General features: G+C 39.9%; 1 protein-coding gene across 1 annotated transcript in view; it reads left to right on the forward strand.

The window, feature by feature from the left end:
* The window catches only part of STAC (SH3 and cysteine rich domain), an 81,739-nt gene that overhangs the window by 19,500 nt on the left and 49,646 nt on the right, over positions 1–12,593 (forward strand). The window contains exons 3-4 of the mRNA XM_042472257.1: positions 2,193–2,320; positions 4,982–5,258. Coding sequence (XP_042328191.1) covers positions 2,193–2,320; positions 4,982–5,258 — 405 coding nt within the window. The remainder of the gene's footprint in view (positions 1–2,192; positions 2,321–4,981; positions 5,259–12,593) is intronic.

A 12,593-nucleotide genomic window follows, 5' to 3' on the forward strand; every position in this document is an offset into this window, starting at 1 on the left:
TATTATTATTATTATTATTATTATTATTATTATTATTATTATTATTAACCTTTATTTATAAAGCGCTGTAAATTTACACAGCGCTGTACATACAATCTTTTTAATTGGACGGTTCCCTGCCCTCAGGCTTACAATCTAAAAAGACATGACACAAAAGGAGAAGGGAGTGGTGGAGGGGAAGAGCATGAGGGCCAGAAGTTCTTCTCTACCTCCGAGGCCTGGACCAAGGCAGATGGACTGGAGGGAGGGCTTGGCTTCTTAATAGATGGGTAAACTTCTTCCAGGGAGGCCTGTTTGAGTTAGCCTGCCTCTCTGGTAGGATAATACACATAAAATACATAGCAATACAGGAAATGATTCAATAAAACAGGCAACAAAAGAACATCAAATAGTAAGCGACAATGCCTGAGAACACTTCTCTGAACAGGATGGTCTTCACCTCCGTTTTGAAGCTGGTTAAAGAAGTGATGGCTCTTGCTTGCGGGGGAAGAAGGTTCCAGGAGTGAGGGGCAGCAAGTGAAAAGGGGCAAATTGGAGATGGGGCAGAAGAAATCCTGGGCTGGGACAGCAGACCTTGCTGACCCTGCTTAGCATTAAAGATGAGATGGGATCTGGTGCCTTTAGTATCCTCACTTCTAGAGTCCTGCTGCATCAGGCTTAGCCAGGAAATTCACAAAATAATAATAATAATAATAATAATAATAATAATAATAATAATAATAATAATAATAATGTATTTATATTCCACTTTTTCAGAGGAATCAAAGTGGATTACAACAGTATAAGAATAAAACATAGTACAGTTAAAAATTACAATTAAAAAGACTTTGAGCCAGTCACTCTCTCTAGACAAACTTACCTCACATAGCTGACCCTGCCTACTTTCTAAGAATGCAGGATCTTGTGCCTTTAGGGTATTAGCCTACTACGTCTATTGATTAGTGAGTAATTCAGTTCTGATTTTCAAGAACAGATTTCTTGAGAAATCTGAGAATCTGTCAATAATCTGAAGAGTAAATGTTCTTCTCCACCCCAGTCAGTATAGCTCTGGACATAACTATGTTGAGGAAGGAAGAAGCAAGCAATACCTTGGACTGTTTGTTCACGCACTATTCCATTTTCCCCGAAACAGAATTTTTTTATTGCCTCACCAAGGTGGGTTGGCCATTTATATGTCATCAAAAAGAGGAAATGCATCTTCAAGAAAGAGATTAACACAGTTATGTATTAATATGGCTGCAGGCTTAACAATTATCAATGTGATTTAAACAGAAATATGACTACTAACGGACTTACTGATTCTGCTGTCTAAGTACTAACTGTTGATGGCCAGTTGCATGGCCCTTGCACTCCTTTTAAGCTTTAAACCAGGCTTAGGCAGCCCTTCAACTAGAGGATACATACAAATTGTGCTCTCATGACTGTTCAGAAGAGGACTTTCATTTGTAAAGGAAGAAATAAGGCTACACTACACACAGGAGATGTACAAAACTGTCCCGTTCTTGGCAACTTTTGCATCACTGGGATGAGGAAAATGCAAAACCTTGATTTCAGACAAGATGGGAATAGAGAGTAACAGGAAGCATATGGCGCCTGTGCTTCCTGTTCTGTCTGAAATATCATTGGGTCTTAATCAATGACTGACATAGCTGCTGGTGAAGGGAAGGGTTTCTATTCCCTCAGTGAAAGTTATTGCCAGTTTTAATCTATAGTCATTTTGTCCTGGGCCTCTTTCATGCATAGGCAAAGGCTATCCCTCCTATATAATTGGGCAAATTATTCCTCTGGAAACCATTAACAAATCATGTTATGTCTAAAACTGAATTTATGATATGAAATTAGCTTCTTGGGGCCTATTACTGAGCTAGTAAGAGGGCTGTTATTTGGTGAAAAACAGAACTTAGTTTTACTATTTGGTCTCATTCCAAAGACTAAGGAGAATAATGTTTACCATTTAATTAACCTCATGTGGCTCAGTGGGAATGGATGGCAAATCAATAACAAATGTCATTACAGTCACCTTGTGCAACTGTGGTCCTATTTTGTATTTTTTTATTTTTTGTGGTGAGGAGAAGAGATAATGAGTCTTGGTTTCTGAAAGAACAATTTCAGTGGTAGGCAAGTAATTAGTTACCAAGCTCAGGGCTTCCATGGGGACTAGAAGGATCAAGGCTGCAAATCTCTTTGAGCAGGGAAGCCAGGGACTGGAGATACACAAGATGGAGGACTCTGTTTATTATCTTGTTGTGCATTTATCTTCAACAACAACAAAAAAATCCTGGAATTAAGTTTCATCAGTAATGAATCAGGAAATCAGCAGGTATTCCTTGCTTGTTACTTAATTTTCTGGCTTCTGATTTCTTCTGCCTAAACAGATGATGTTAAGAATGTTTTTTTAGGATGGGGAAACAGGTTGATGCATCTCTGGTTACAGGGATCATGCAACTCCTCTGTTGAAACAGCATCACTGGTAGTGATCCATATCCAGGTTGAATTCAAAATGCTGGTTATGACCTCTAAAGCCCTACATGGCCTGTGTCCAGACTATCTAAGGCTGCTGCCACACTTGAGAATTAATGCAGTTGACACAGCTTTATCTGTCACAATACCATCCTATGGAATCCTGGGATTGATAGTTTTATGAAATATTTAGCCTTCTCTGTCAGTGAGCTCTGGTGCCAAAACTATAAATCCCAGGATTCCATAGCATTGGACCATGGCAGCTAAAGTGATGCCAAACTGCATTATTTCTGCAGTGCAGATGCAGCCTGAAAGACTGTATCTCCTTATATGAATCAACACAAGTTCTAAGAGCTGTGGGGAAGAGTTTTTCTTATACAGGTCTTTCATTGATTTTTTTTAATGGCATGGTGTTGATAGGGGTACAGTATGCTTTTATCCTGTATGTTTTAAATTATGTTTTCAGCATATCTTAAACTGTTTTAATTATGTGCTTTTAATAGTATTGTTTAAATATTTTAATAATTGTATGTAACATTTTGGCAAACTTCTGTTTTAAATTTTACAAACTGTCTTGGGTCCCTTGGTGAGAAAAGGGCAGGATATACATATAATAAAAATACAGTATTTGGATTTGGCACAGGGCATGTCCTTATGCCCTTTGGGTCCTCAGAACCATAATCAGTATTCACTATTGTGGAACAGGCTAGATTTCATGGCCTATGTTTACAGCTTCTCTAAAACAATTCTCTTCATTTAAGAGCAATATTTGCAAAGGAAAGATTCAGTTGGGTTGAGCCCCCAAACATTAAACTGAGAGCATAAAAAGGAGGGATTTGTGGGGCAACATTGAGCAGACCTGTGGAAATGTAAGTACCATATTGACTCTTGCAAAAGTGGCCCGAGTGTGAAAGAAAAGATTTAAGATCTCATACAAGGATTTCTAGTCAGCAGTTGTGAGGTTGTTATGGGTAGCTTCAAGCATATGAGATGCCTCAGGCACTTTTATTAAACTACAGATCTTTGACTGTTTCCACTGTTGTCATCAACAAGCCAAGAAAGGACTGAAGACATCCAGTTATCATGTGTTCTTTTAAATGTTTTTAAAAAGAAGGATTAGTGCTCATTCAAGGACTGCAGGAGGTGGCCTATTTTATATCCTTTAACTGCAGCACATCTACAAAGGAAATAAAATATTGCCAAGTGCAAAGGCTCCTCTCACCTCTGAAAGCATTCCTATCCTGGCTGGGCAGTTCTGGGGGTTGTGGAATAAATATAACTTTTCCAAGGATTTTTCCAGCAAAGACTAAATTTTAAAGCTGATTTAAAAGCTATGATTGATTGAAACAATCTAAAAAACAAAGCATGTTCCTGTCTTGCCAATTCTGGTTTGTTTCAATAAATTGAACAAACTGCAATTTGCAATTTAGGCATAATGACAATGAGACTTGTTTAAATAAGGATGGGAATTATGCAGCCCTCCGGCTGTTATTGGACTGCAACTCCTAGTGTTGCATCTCTGTTCCAGCTATCTTGTATAGGGCTGATAGGAGGTATAGGACCTTATCACATGGAGGAAATGTGACGAAATCACGGGTTTAAACAGCGATTATCCCATGCAAAACACGACATTGCAATTAAGATTTTCACATAATATCACTATTAAACAGGCAATAAACAGCAACAAATCATTCACGAGGAAATACGGAAAATAATTTTTTGCTGTTTATTACCTGTTTATCACCTGTTTATTGCCTGTTTAATAGTGATGTGCATGAAAATCTTAATTACACGCGATAATTGCTGTTTAAACCCCCACTTTCCCCCATGTGATAAGATCCATAGTTCAACATTATCTGTAGAGCTGCATGATTCTTCCCTCTAGTTTAAGGCTGCAAGTGGATGCTTCCAGTCTCCTCCTCGTGTGTTTTTCAGAGGAAAAGACAGTCAGAGCCCATTATTTCCAAACAAGGCCATCCCCTAATTATATTTTAGATATTAGTACATGCTGCTCATGAGGGCCTGACAGCAGTAATTGTCTGAATAAGATAAGAGATAATGATAAAACCAAGAGCAGGTAAATGGGGGGAAAATCACAATTACAATAAAATGCTAGGAAAATAATATATAGGGTCATTTTTTTAAAAAAAATAAAAAGCCATTGGACATAATTCTACAGCGTTAAATAAATGAAACAAGCAGAAAAGTTTTTAAAATGTAGAAGTATACATTAAAAGTACCAGCATGGTGTAGTGGTTTGAGCATTGGACTATGACTCTGGGGACCAGGGTTAAAATCAGCCCACTGGGTGACAAATCACAAACTCTCAGCCTCAGAAAACCCCATGATAGGTTCACTTTAGTGTCACCGTAAATTGGAAATGACTTGAAGGCAGACAGCAACAAAACAACAGTTTGGAATTTCATTGCTTTCAGTTAATATCTGCAGGAATTGCTTATTGTTAAGCATATGATCAGTCACATACTGTGAATACTTTCATTGACATTTTGTTGCATTACAGCTCCAGAAACTGAAGCGATCGCTTTCTTTCAAAACGAAAAGTTTGCGGAGTAAGAGTGCAGACAACTTTTTCCAGAGGACAAACAGTGACATGAAGTTGCAAGTAGATTTACTATCAGAAATCAGTTCCAGAACAGGCCAGCTCCCAGATTCTGAAAGCCAGTCCTCTACTCCAACCAAAGTCCAACCCCAACAAGAAAACAACAAGACTCATATTTTCCAGGAACACATCTTCAAAAAACCCACTTTCTGTGACATCTGCAACCACATGATTGTTGGTAAGAATGGTTTTTGCTTCTTTCTGTGCAACCTTTTCTGATGATAGGATAAAGTTCTAGCCCAAAGGAACTCATACTGATTATTTGCACCTTTTGGAATGTGCACATAAAACTTCCAGGTAAAATTTATCTAAGCAATCACTGTCTTCAGATATATTGTACACTGTAATGCACAGTCTTACAGTGTCAGGCCCGACTGAGATAAAATATTAATGATACAAATTTCCATTTTAAAGACACACTGTATTTTTAGAATCTAGAAAGCATACTGAATAATACCAGCAAGACCTACACCAATAAATATATTGACAAGTTCTCCAAAATATATCATACCATCAGCCAGCAAGTATTACTAGTCTGAAATTATGACCGATTACAACCATTTGATCTGATCAGTTGATCTGCATCAACACAAAGTCATGTGAAAGTCTAGATCAGGGACTCTTTCACACTACCTGGTTACAGTACGAATGACATCACTAGGGGGGTGATGTGGTGTGGCCCACACCAGGTAACACCCCAGAAGAGGGGTAACACCTGTTTGGACCCTCCCCAAACTGGGGGTGTGCACTGCTACAGTGGGTGCCTACTCTGCACGCCTCCTGATCCTACTGTCATGGTGCAATCTCCTCCTGAGAATGATGCCATGGCAGTGAAGGAAAGGGTCAAGCACAGCCCTCCCAACCTCGCTGCTGTACTGCCACTCTCCTCATGAGGAGAATGGCCCGCTGCATTATCAGTAGCAGCAGCAGTGAAGAATGGGCAAATGTGCAGCTGCACCCAGAAAGCCACGCCCCCTGCTTGAAAGGCCTGCCTCCACACCAGGTGACACTGGGGATGGGGATGCCACTGTATAGTACTAGAATTCCACTTTTAACTGCTATGGCTGTGTCTCATGGAATCTTGGGTTTGTAGTTTGGTGAAGCACAAAAGCTCTCTGGCTGAGCATCTGTGGAGATTATCAGGCCCCTGAAAGTGATGAGAGCAAAGTGGGGTAAGAAGATTGCACTACAGGCAGATTTACTCAGTCGAAGAAGCCATATTTACAAGACCTTAGCACAGCTATTAATAATAAGGTGTCTTGGTCTTCTCTCAATCATAGAGTCACTATAAGTCAAAGCTGACTTGACAGCAAGTAACAACAAATTAAGCAGATGATCAGATGCTTTCATTAATGAAAAGCAATGGGAGAATTCCTCCCCATGGACTGAACAATGACGAGATAATGGCAACGTTGTGCTGATATTCTTTGCACAGTTGTGACAGGAGCATTCTGCTTTGCTCTTCATAAATTTGTTGTTACTTGCTGTCAAGTCAGCTTTGACTTATAGTGATTCTATGAATGAGAGAAGACCAGTACACCTTATTATTAACAGCTGTGCTAAGGTCTTGTAAATATGGCTTCTTCGGTTGAGTATGTCTGCCTGTGGTGCAATCTTCTTATCCTACTACTTTCCACATTACTGAGCATTATTGTATTTTCTGATGAGTCATGTCATCTCATGTCCAAAGTACAATAACCTCAGTTCAGTCATTGTAGATTCCAGAGAGTTCAGTCTTGACTCGCTATTAGACCTTTAATTGTGTGGTGTAAAAGGGCCCCTGGTTTGGGCTGCTGTGCTGGCAGACAGTTTTCATTCTTGTGTCCCATGGCAGGTCATACTGCTTCATTTTCAGGTGAAAATGTTTTTGAAACTGAAAAATTGGACTTAAAATCTTGCATATCCATTAGCAACATTAAAAGAGCTAGGCCAGTGAGAACTCTACCCAGAGTGGTTGCGATATCTCTGCTTAACAATTCTATTCACCACAGGGTAACACTGAGAGCTCCATAGCCTATGAATATATGAATGTTTAGTGCTTTGCTATGTACTGAAGCAAACATATTTTATTAGATCCAGTGACAGAAGATTATTTTCCATGCTCATGGAATTCTATTAGATTAGTTATGTGTTTGGTTGCTCAAAGACTAGTATCTGTACACTGATCAGTTGGCTGAATGAGTTGAATGATGAGCTGGATACAAGGTGGACAAGAGTTCACAATCGCACTGCATCTTGTAATTGTACTGATCTTATTATATCTTTTGTATTTCATATTGAGCTTCTGTAAAGCAGAGGTAAACCAACATGTATCCTTCTAAAGATAATTGTCTGCAGCTTCTAAGAATGTACCACTAATATTCTAGCACCTCAAGATGGCTTGTCTGGCTTCAGTGTGTAAGACACAATATACCACAGAGAATTGTCCCATGACATCATTCTAATAGGATAGCCCTGTTTAAATATTTGAAGGGATGTCATATTGAGGAGGGAGCAAGCTTGCTTTCTGCTGCTCCAGAGACTAGAACACGGAACAAGGGATGCAAGCGACAGGAAAAGAGATTCCACCTAACATTAGGAGGAACTTCCTGACAGTAAGGGCTGTTCAACAGTGGAACACAGCCCCTCGGAATGTAGTGGAGTCTTCTTCCTTAGAGGTCTTTAAACAGAGGCTGGATGGCCATCTGACAGGGATACTTTGACTGTGATTTCCTGCATGGCAGGGGGTTGGACTGGATGGCCCTTGTGGTCTCTTCCAACTATATGATTCTGTGTTTCTGTGATGATAGAGATATGGAGAGAGTATTATGCATTAATGTAGAAGAGAAGCAAAAATATATTGTTACAGATTATTGACATCACGTTTTATAAACTGATGTTTTTTTTCTGCTGCTGGAAGGCTTCCTAATGGTGATGTGGGCATAAACAAATGACATTTTTTTTTCTCCATCACTAAAGGTGCAGTCCTGTGATCCATAATGTTATGTCCCATATTGACCCCCCCCCCATAGGCAAAGAGGGTGACGTTCCCTCAGAAGCCATTTTGTTGTGGTAATGGTAACTTCTCTTGTCTTCCCTGTTTCTTGTCGGTGTTGTTATGGTGGTATAAAAAGAAAGGATGTGTCAAGAAGAGGTGGATAAATGCAGGCTTTGAATCTGCAGGATCAACAACCCACCCATTTGCCAAATGTGCCTCCTATATGAGAGAGCATCCATATTTGCCCTCCAACCAGTAGCAGTGCAATGGAACCAGGGATTGCAGGATTGATGCTCCAGGAGGCTTTGATTAGTAATGTCTATTACACCATCTTCTCACTCCTGACCCTACTGTTCCCTCTGAGTTTTGCTGCAAGACCTATAGAGGCGGCGGGGGGGGGGGGGAGATTTCTCTACCCACAATGTATTGTTATGAGCTATCCCTGTTAAATGTCTTGGGGCAGCTTGGTCTTCGGGGGTATGGCCTTTATAAAAGAGCTAGTGATGAATGCTGCTAGAAATGGGGTGGGAGAGAGAAGAGAGAGAACACAGTTACCAGCATTATTTTGGATGCCTCCATGTCATTTCACAAAAGTAAACTGGAACATGTGTTTAAGCAAGACAAACATGTGTCATGATGACAAAAAATATTAAACAGGAAGAAGAAACAAATCAAGAGAGGATGCCAAAGTTTGGTTTTGTTAAAGCCACCTGGGAAGGGCAAGATTCCTCCCCCATCCTCTCCTCTCCCCAATGCTGAGTCAAATGAGTGCAAACAACTTTTGCACTTTGAACTCAGTTTGCAGCAATTAAAATAATCTGTGGCTAAAGGGAGGAGAAGAGAAACATTGGGACATTTTTAAAACACCTGAGAAAGTGGATGACAGAGAATTTATTGGGACTTTCACTGCCAAACTAAAACAGTTGAAGGTTATAATATTTCCTGTGGGTGTTACTATAAAGCAAGGATGGGCAAAGTGTGGTAGTTTGCGTGTGGCCCCAGGGCCATATTTGTAACTCCCAGAGCCACCCAGGTGTAAACAATTGGTTCTAAAATGCCAAATGCCACCACATATTTGGGGGGGGGGGTTGGATGCCCGAAGGCCTCAAAATTCAATTTTGAGTGGGGGAAGTACCTCAAAATGCCCTGGAATTCCCATGTCCCCTAGAGCATGTTTGAGGGCAAAATATTTTTGTTTATGCTTGGTTTTTTTTGCTGAGCCAAGCACAGCCTTCCAAAGATATAGAGCAACAATGAAAATTGGGCACATTGTTATTGGACTGCAAGATCCATTTTCCCACAGCATTGCCAGTAGTGAGGCATCCTGGGCGTTGAAGTTACAGAACACCTAGTGGGCCGTATGAATCTTGCTGTATATACTCAACTATAAGTCGAAAAACCTATGGCCAAAAATTGAACTAAAATCCAGGGTCAACATATATATACACCATGGCTCCAGATCGACTAGAGGGCAGTTAAAAACAATAACAAATATTAATACTGCTTAGAAAGGTCTTTTAAAAAGCAGCCCCAGTGCCCCACTCTCTGTGCCTCGGCAGTGATTTTTGAAAGAGCTGCCAAGACAGGAGTGAGTGTGTGTGTGCATGTGCGTGTAGTGATTCCCTTCTCAATCCAATAACCTTCTCTTCCCATCCTCCTCCTCCAGATCTCTCTGATCACCAAACACCCCTTTTCCTTCCACTTCCCAATCTGATGTTAAAACCTTTTTTTCTCATCCTCTTCTGGATTCCCTCTGAATACTAAAAACCCCATTTCCTTCCACTTCCCAATTCAGTGTTAAAACCTTCTCTCTCCATCCTTCTACTCTTCCTCCTCTGGATCTCTCTGACTACCAAACAACCCCATTTCCTTCCACTTCCTTGCTTCTCAATCCAATGTTAAAACCTTCTCATCCCCTAAGGTTTACCCTTGATTGTTCCATAGGCCATATCAAAAATCATGATTTTGGCCTTCTAACCCTCCCTCAACTTATACATGAGGTCAGCTTGTACATGAGTACAATATATACAGTAGATCTGGTATAACTGCAGTGATGATGGGCTGCATTTCTAAATTATCCTTATCCTGCTGCCAACCGCTCCCATCTTCTGCCCTCATTTAGGTTTGAAAACTGTGGTTTCGCTGTCATGGATTCTCTTTCCCATACCCACAGAGGACTGCAACTTAATCATTTTTACATAGAGGAGGATTTTACATAGGCTAGCCATTTTACAGTTTCCTAGTAGTAATGAAGAAATTCAAAAACCCAATAATTTTTATGGTGCAAGAGTAATAATACTTACCACATACAAATGTAATCATCAATGTGTAATTTTAATTTCATATCAGATCTTGTAGTTTTTTTAGTTATAATAAGTCCATTGTCATATTCTTGATACAGTGGTACCCCGGGTTACGAAATTAATTCGTTCCGCCGCCGCTTTCGTAACCCGAAATACTTCGCAAGCCGAAAAACCCATAGGCGCTAATGGGGAAAAGCTGCGATTTCGTGTGAAATAGCGCCGAAAAGCACCAAAAAATTTTTCGTAACCCGAAAAAACCTTCGTAACCCGGAACAGTTTTTTTAAATGGATTTTTTTCGTAACCCGGAAATTTCGTAAGGCGGCGCATTCGTATCCCGGGGTACCACTGTATTGTGAAATTGTTACTTTTTTCCAGTATATTTGGGCAAATGTTGATATGAAGTAATACAGATCTAAGAAAACAAATTGAAATCTCCAGACATCAGGAAATTCTCTTTGCCTTCTCCTCACAATATAGGAAGGAAGAAAATCTATCTTGGGCTTATTACTCAATACTATATAAAAGCTTTGAAAATTTTATAATCTTATAGTCAAGTATCTTTCCCTTATTACTCTTCAAGCTAGGATTCAAGTAATACACCCCATACTTTTCCCATTCCTAATAGTGAATAGATTCAGCTGGGTTAATTTAATTTAGTTGTGAATAAATCAAAGGCTATCTTGAGGACAACAGTAAAGGCATCATGGCATGCTTCCTAAAAATAATAATAATAATTCAGCCTGTGGTCCTTTGTATATGTGTATCTTCAGGTGCATATGCCCAAATACTTATGGAAAGTACTCTGTTAAGGCACATGAATAAATAGATGTTGACATGAGGAGAGACATGCTGAAACAACACTGTTCTAAAAGTGCTGGAAGCAAGCAGAAAGGTGATAAAGCTGCACCAGTGAAAGTTTGAAACTAGAATTCTGGTTTGGAACTAGAATTCTTAGAGTATTCCCATTATTAACTTAAACAGTGATAAAGGCGCAGGACAGACCACCCAAAAAGGGCGGACTCCCAGCACCTATTTTTCCGCCGGAGGGAAGCCACCATTGTTATGCCCTCGTCACATGCTAGGGTTGCGGGGTGTGTGGGCGCTCCGCCCCCAGGCAACCCTAGCATGTGATGAGGGAGTCGCAAAGGGCCCAAGATAAAGATGTATAAGATTTTTCAGACTGTTGTTCTGAAAAGCCATATTGGTTGGTTTTGGAAGGAGAAGTTCTAGGTCTTGACAGTGCTAGATTCTCCATGCAGAATGGCTACTTACAATTATGGAGATGGATGGCAAATTGTTTCATGCCTTTCTTTATTACCTTAGTTTTATATCATTATATGTCTATCAATGTAATCCTGTGAATGACTGCATATATTGTAAATCTGCTCTTTGTTTCAAATCAAAACTAAGAATTTGCTTGGGCTTTACTGTATAATGTAATCAGAGACAAGTGCAGAGAAAATGCTGTATTTAAAATTTCCTTCTGTGTTAGATTTTTAGACTGTCATGGTGATCATTTGAACAGATTTAAGGAATCCATAAGGCTTACAAATTACATGATCATAAAGAATTCCCAAAGCAGTGCCATACTCATATTTTACTGCTTCATAGAACATACTCTCATAATTCAGCTTGTTGCCCAAGGCAGTTCCACAGAACTGAAGCAGCTGAATTAAATATAAATAAGGGGACCCCCCAAAAAACAAATTCATGATATTTGGAAATGTAAGACAGATTCCAAAGCGGTAAATCTGTGGAACTATTCAAGTCTTAAGAGTTCTTTATTTAGAGTGTGGAAGGTATGCAAAAACAGAGAAAGGAATTATGCTAGTGATCATTCCCAGTCACCCACCTGATGTCCTCCCACCCAATCCAAATATGCCTCCTGCTTTGCTTTAGTCGCGTTTTTCCTTTCTCCCTTGAAAGAACACATTAGCTTGTTTAGGGGTGGTGTGGCAGGCAGGAGACAAAATTCTGCTAGATACTATTTAAGAGCCAACCTGGATCAACACCAAGGGGACCTCAAGATACTCCAGCTCCTCTCTCCCCCTTTCTCCTCTGGTCCAAAGCATCTTTCCTCAGTACAGTTTTGCACTGGACAAAATGCCAGTGCTGCACACTTAAAAGAAAAGCACATTATCTGTTTTTTAAAAAGTTGTATTTCCTGTACTAACTCAAGTGGGGTGGGGGAAATCTTCATTTTCCACACATTCTTTCCATGCTATGTCATTT

This window comes from Sceloporus undulatus, chromosome 6 (assembly GCF_019175285.1).
Source record: "Sceloporus undulatus isolate JIND9_A2432 ecotype Alabama chromosome 6, SceUnd_v1.1, whole genome shotgun sequence".
NCBI classification, from domain to species: Eukaryota; Metazoa; Chordata; class Lepidosauria; order Squamata; family Phrynosomatidae; genus Sceloporus; species Sceloporus undulatus.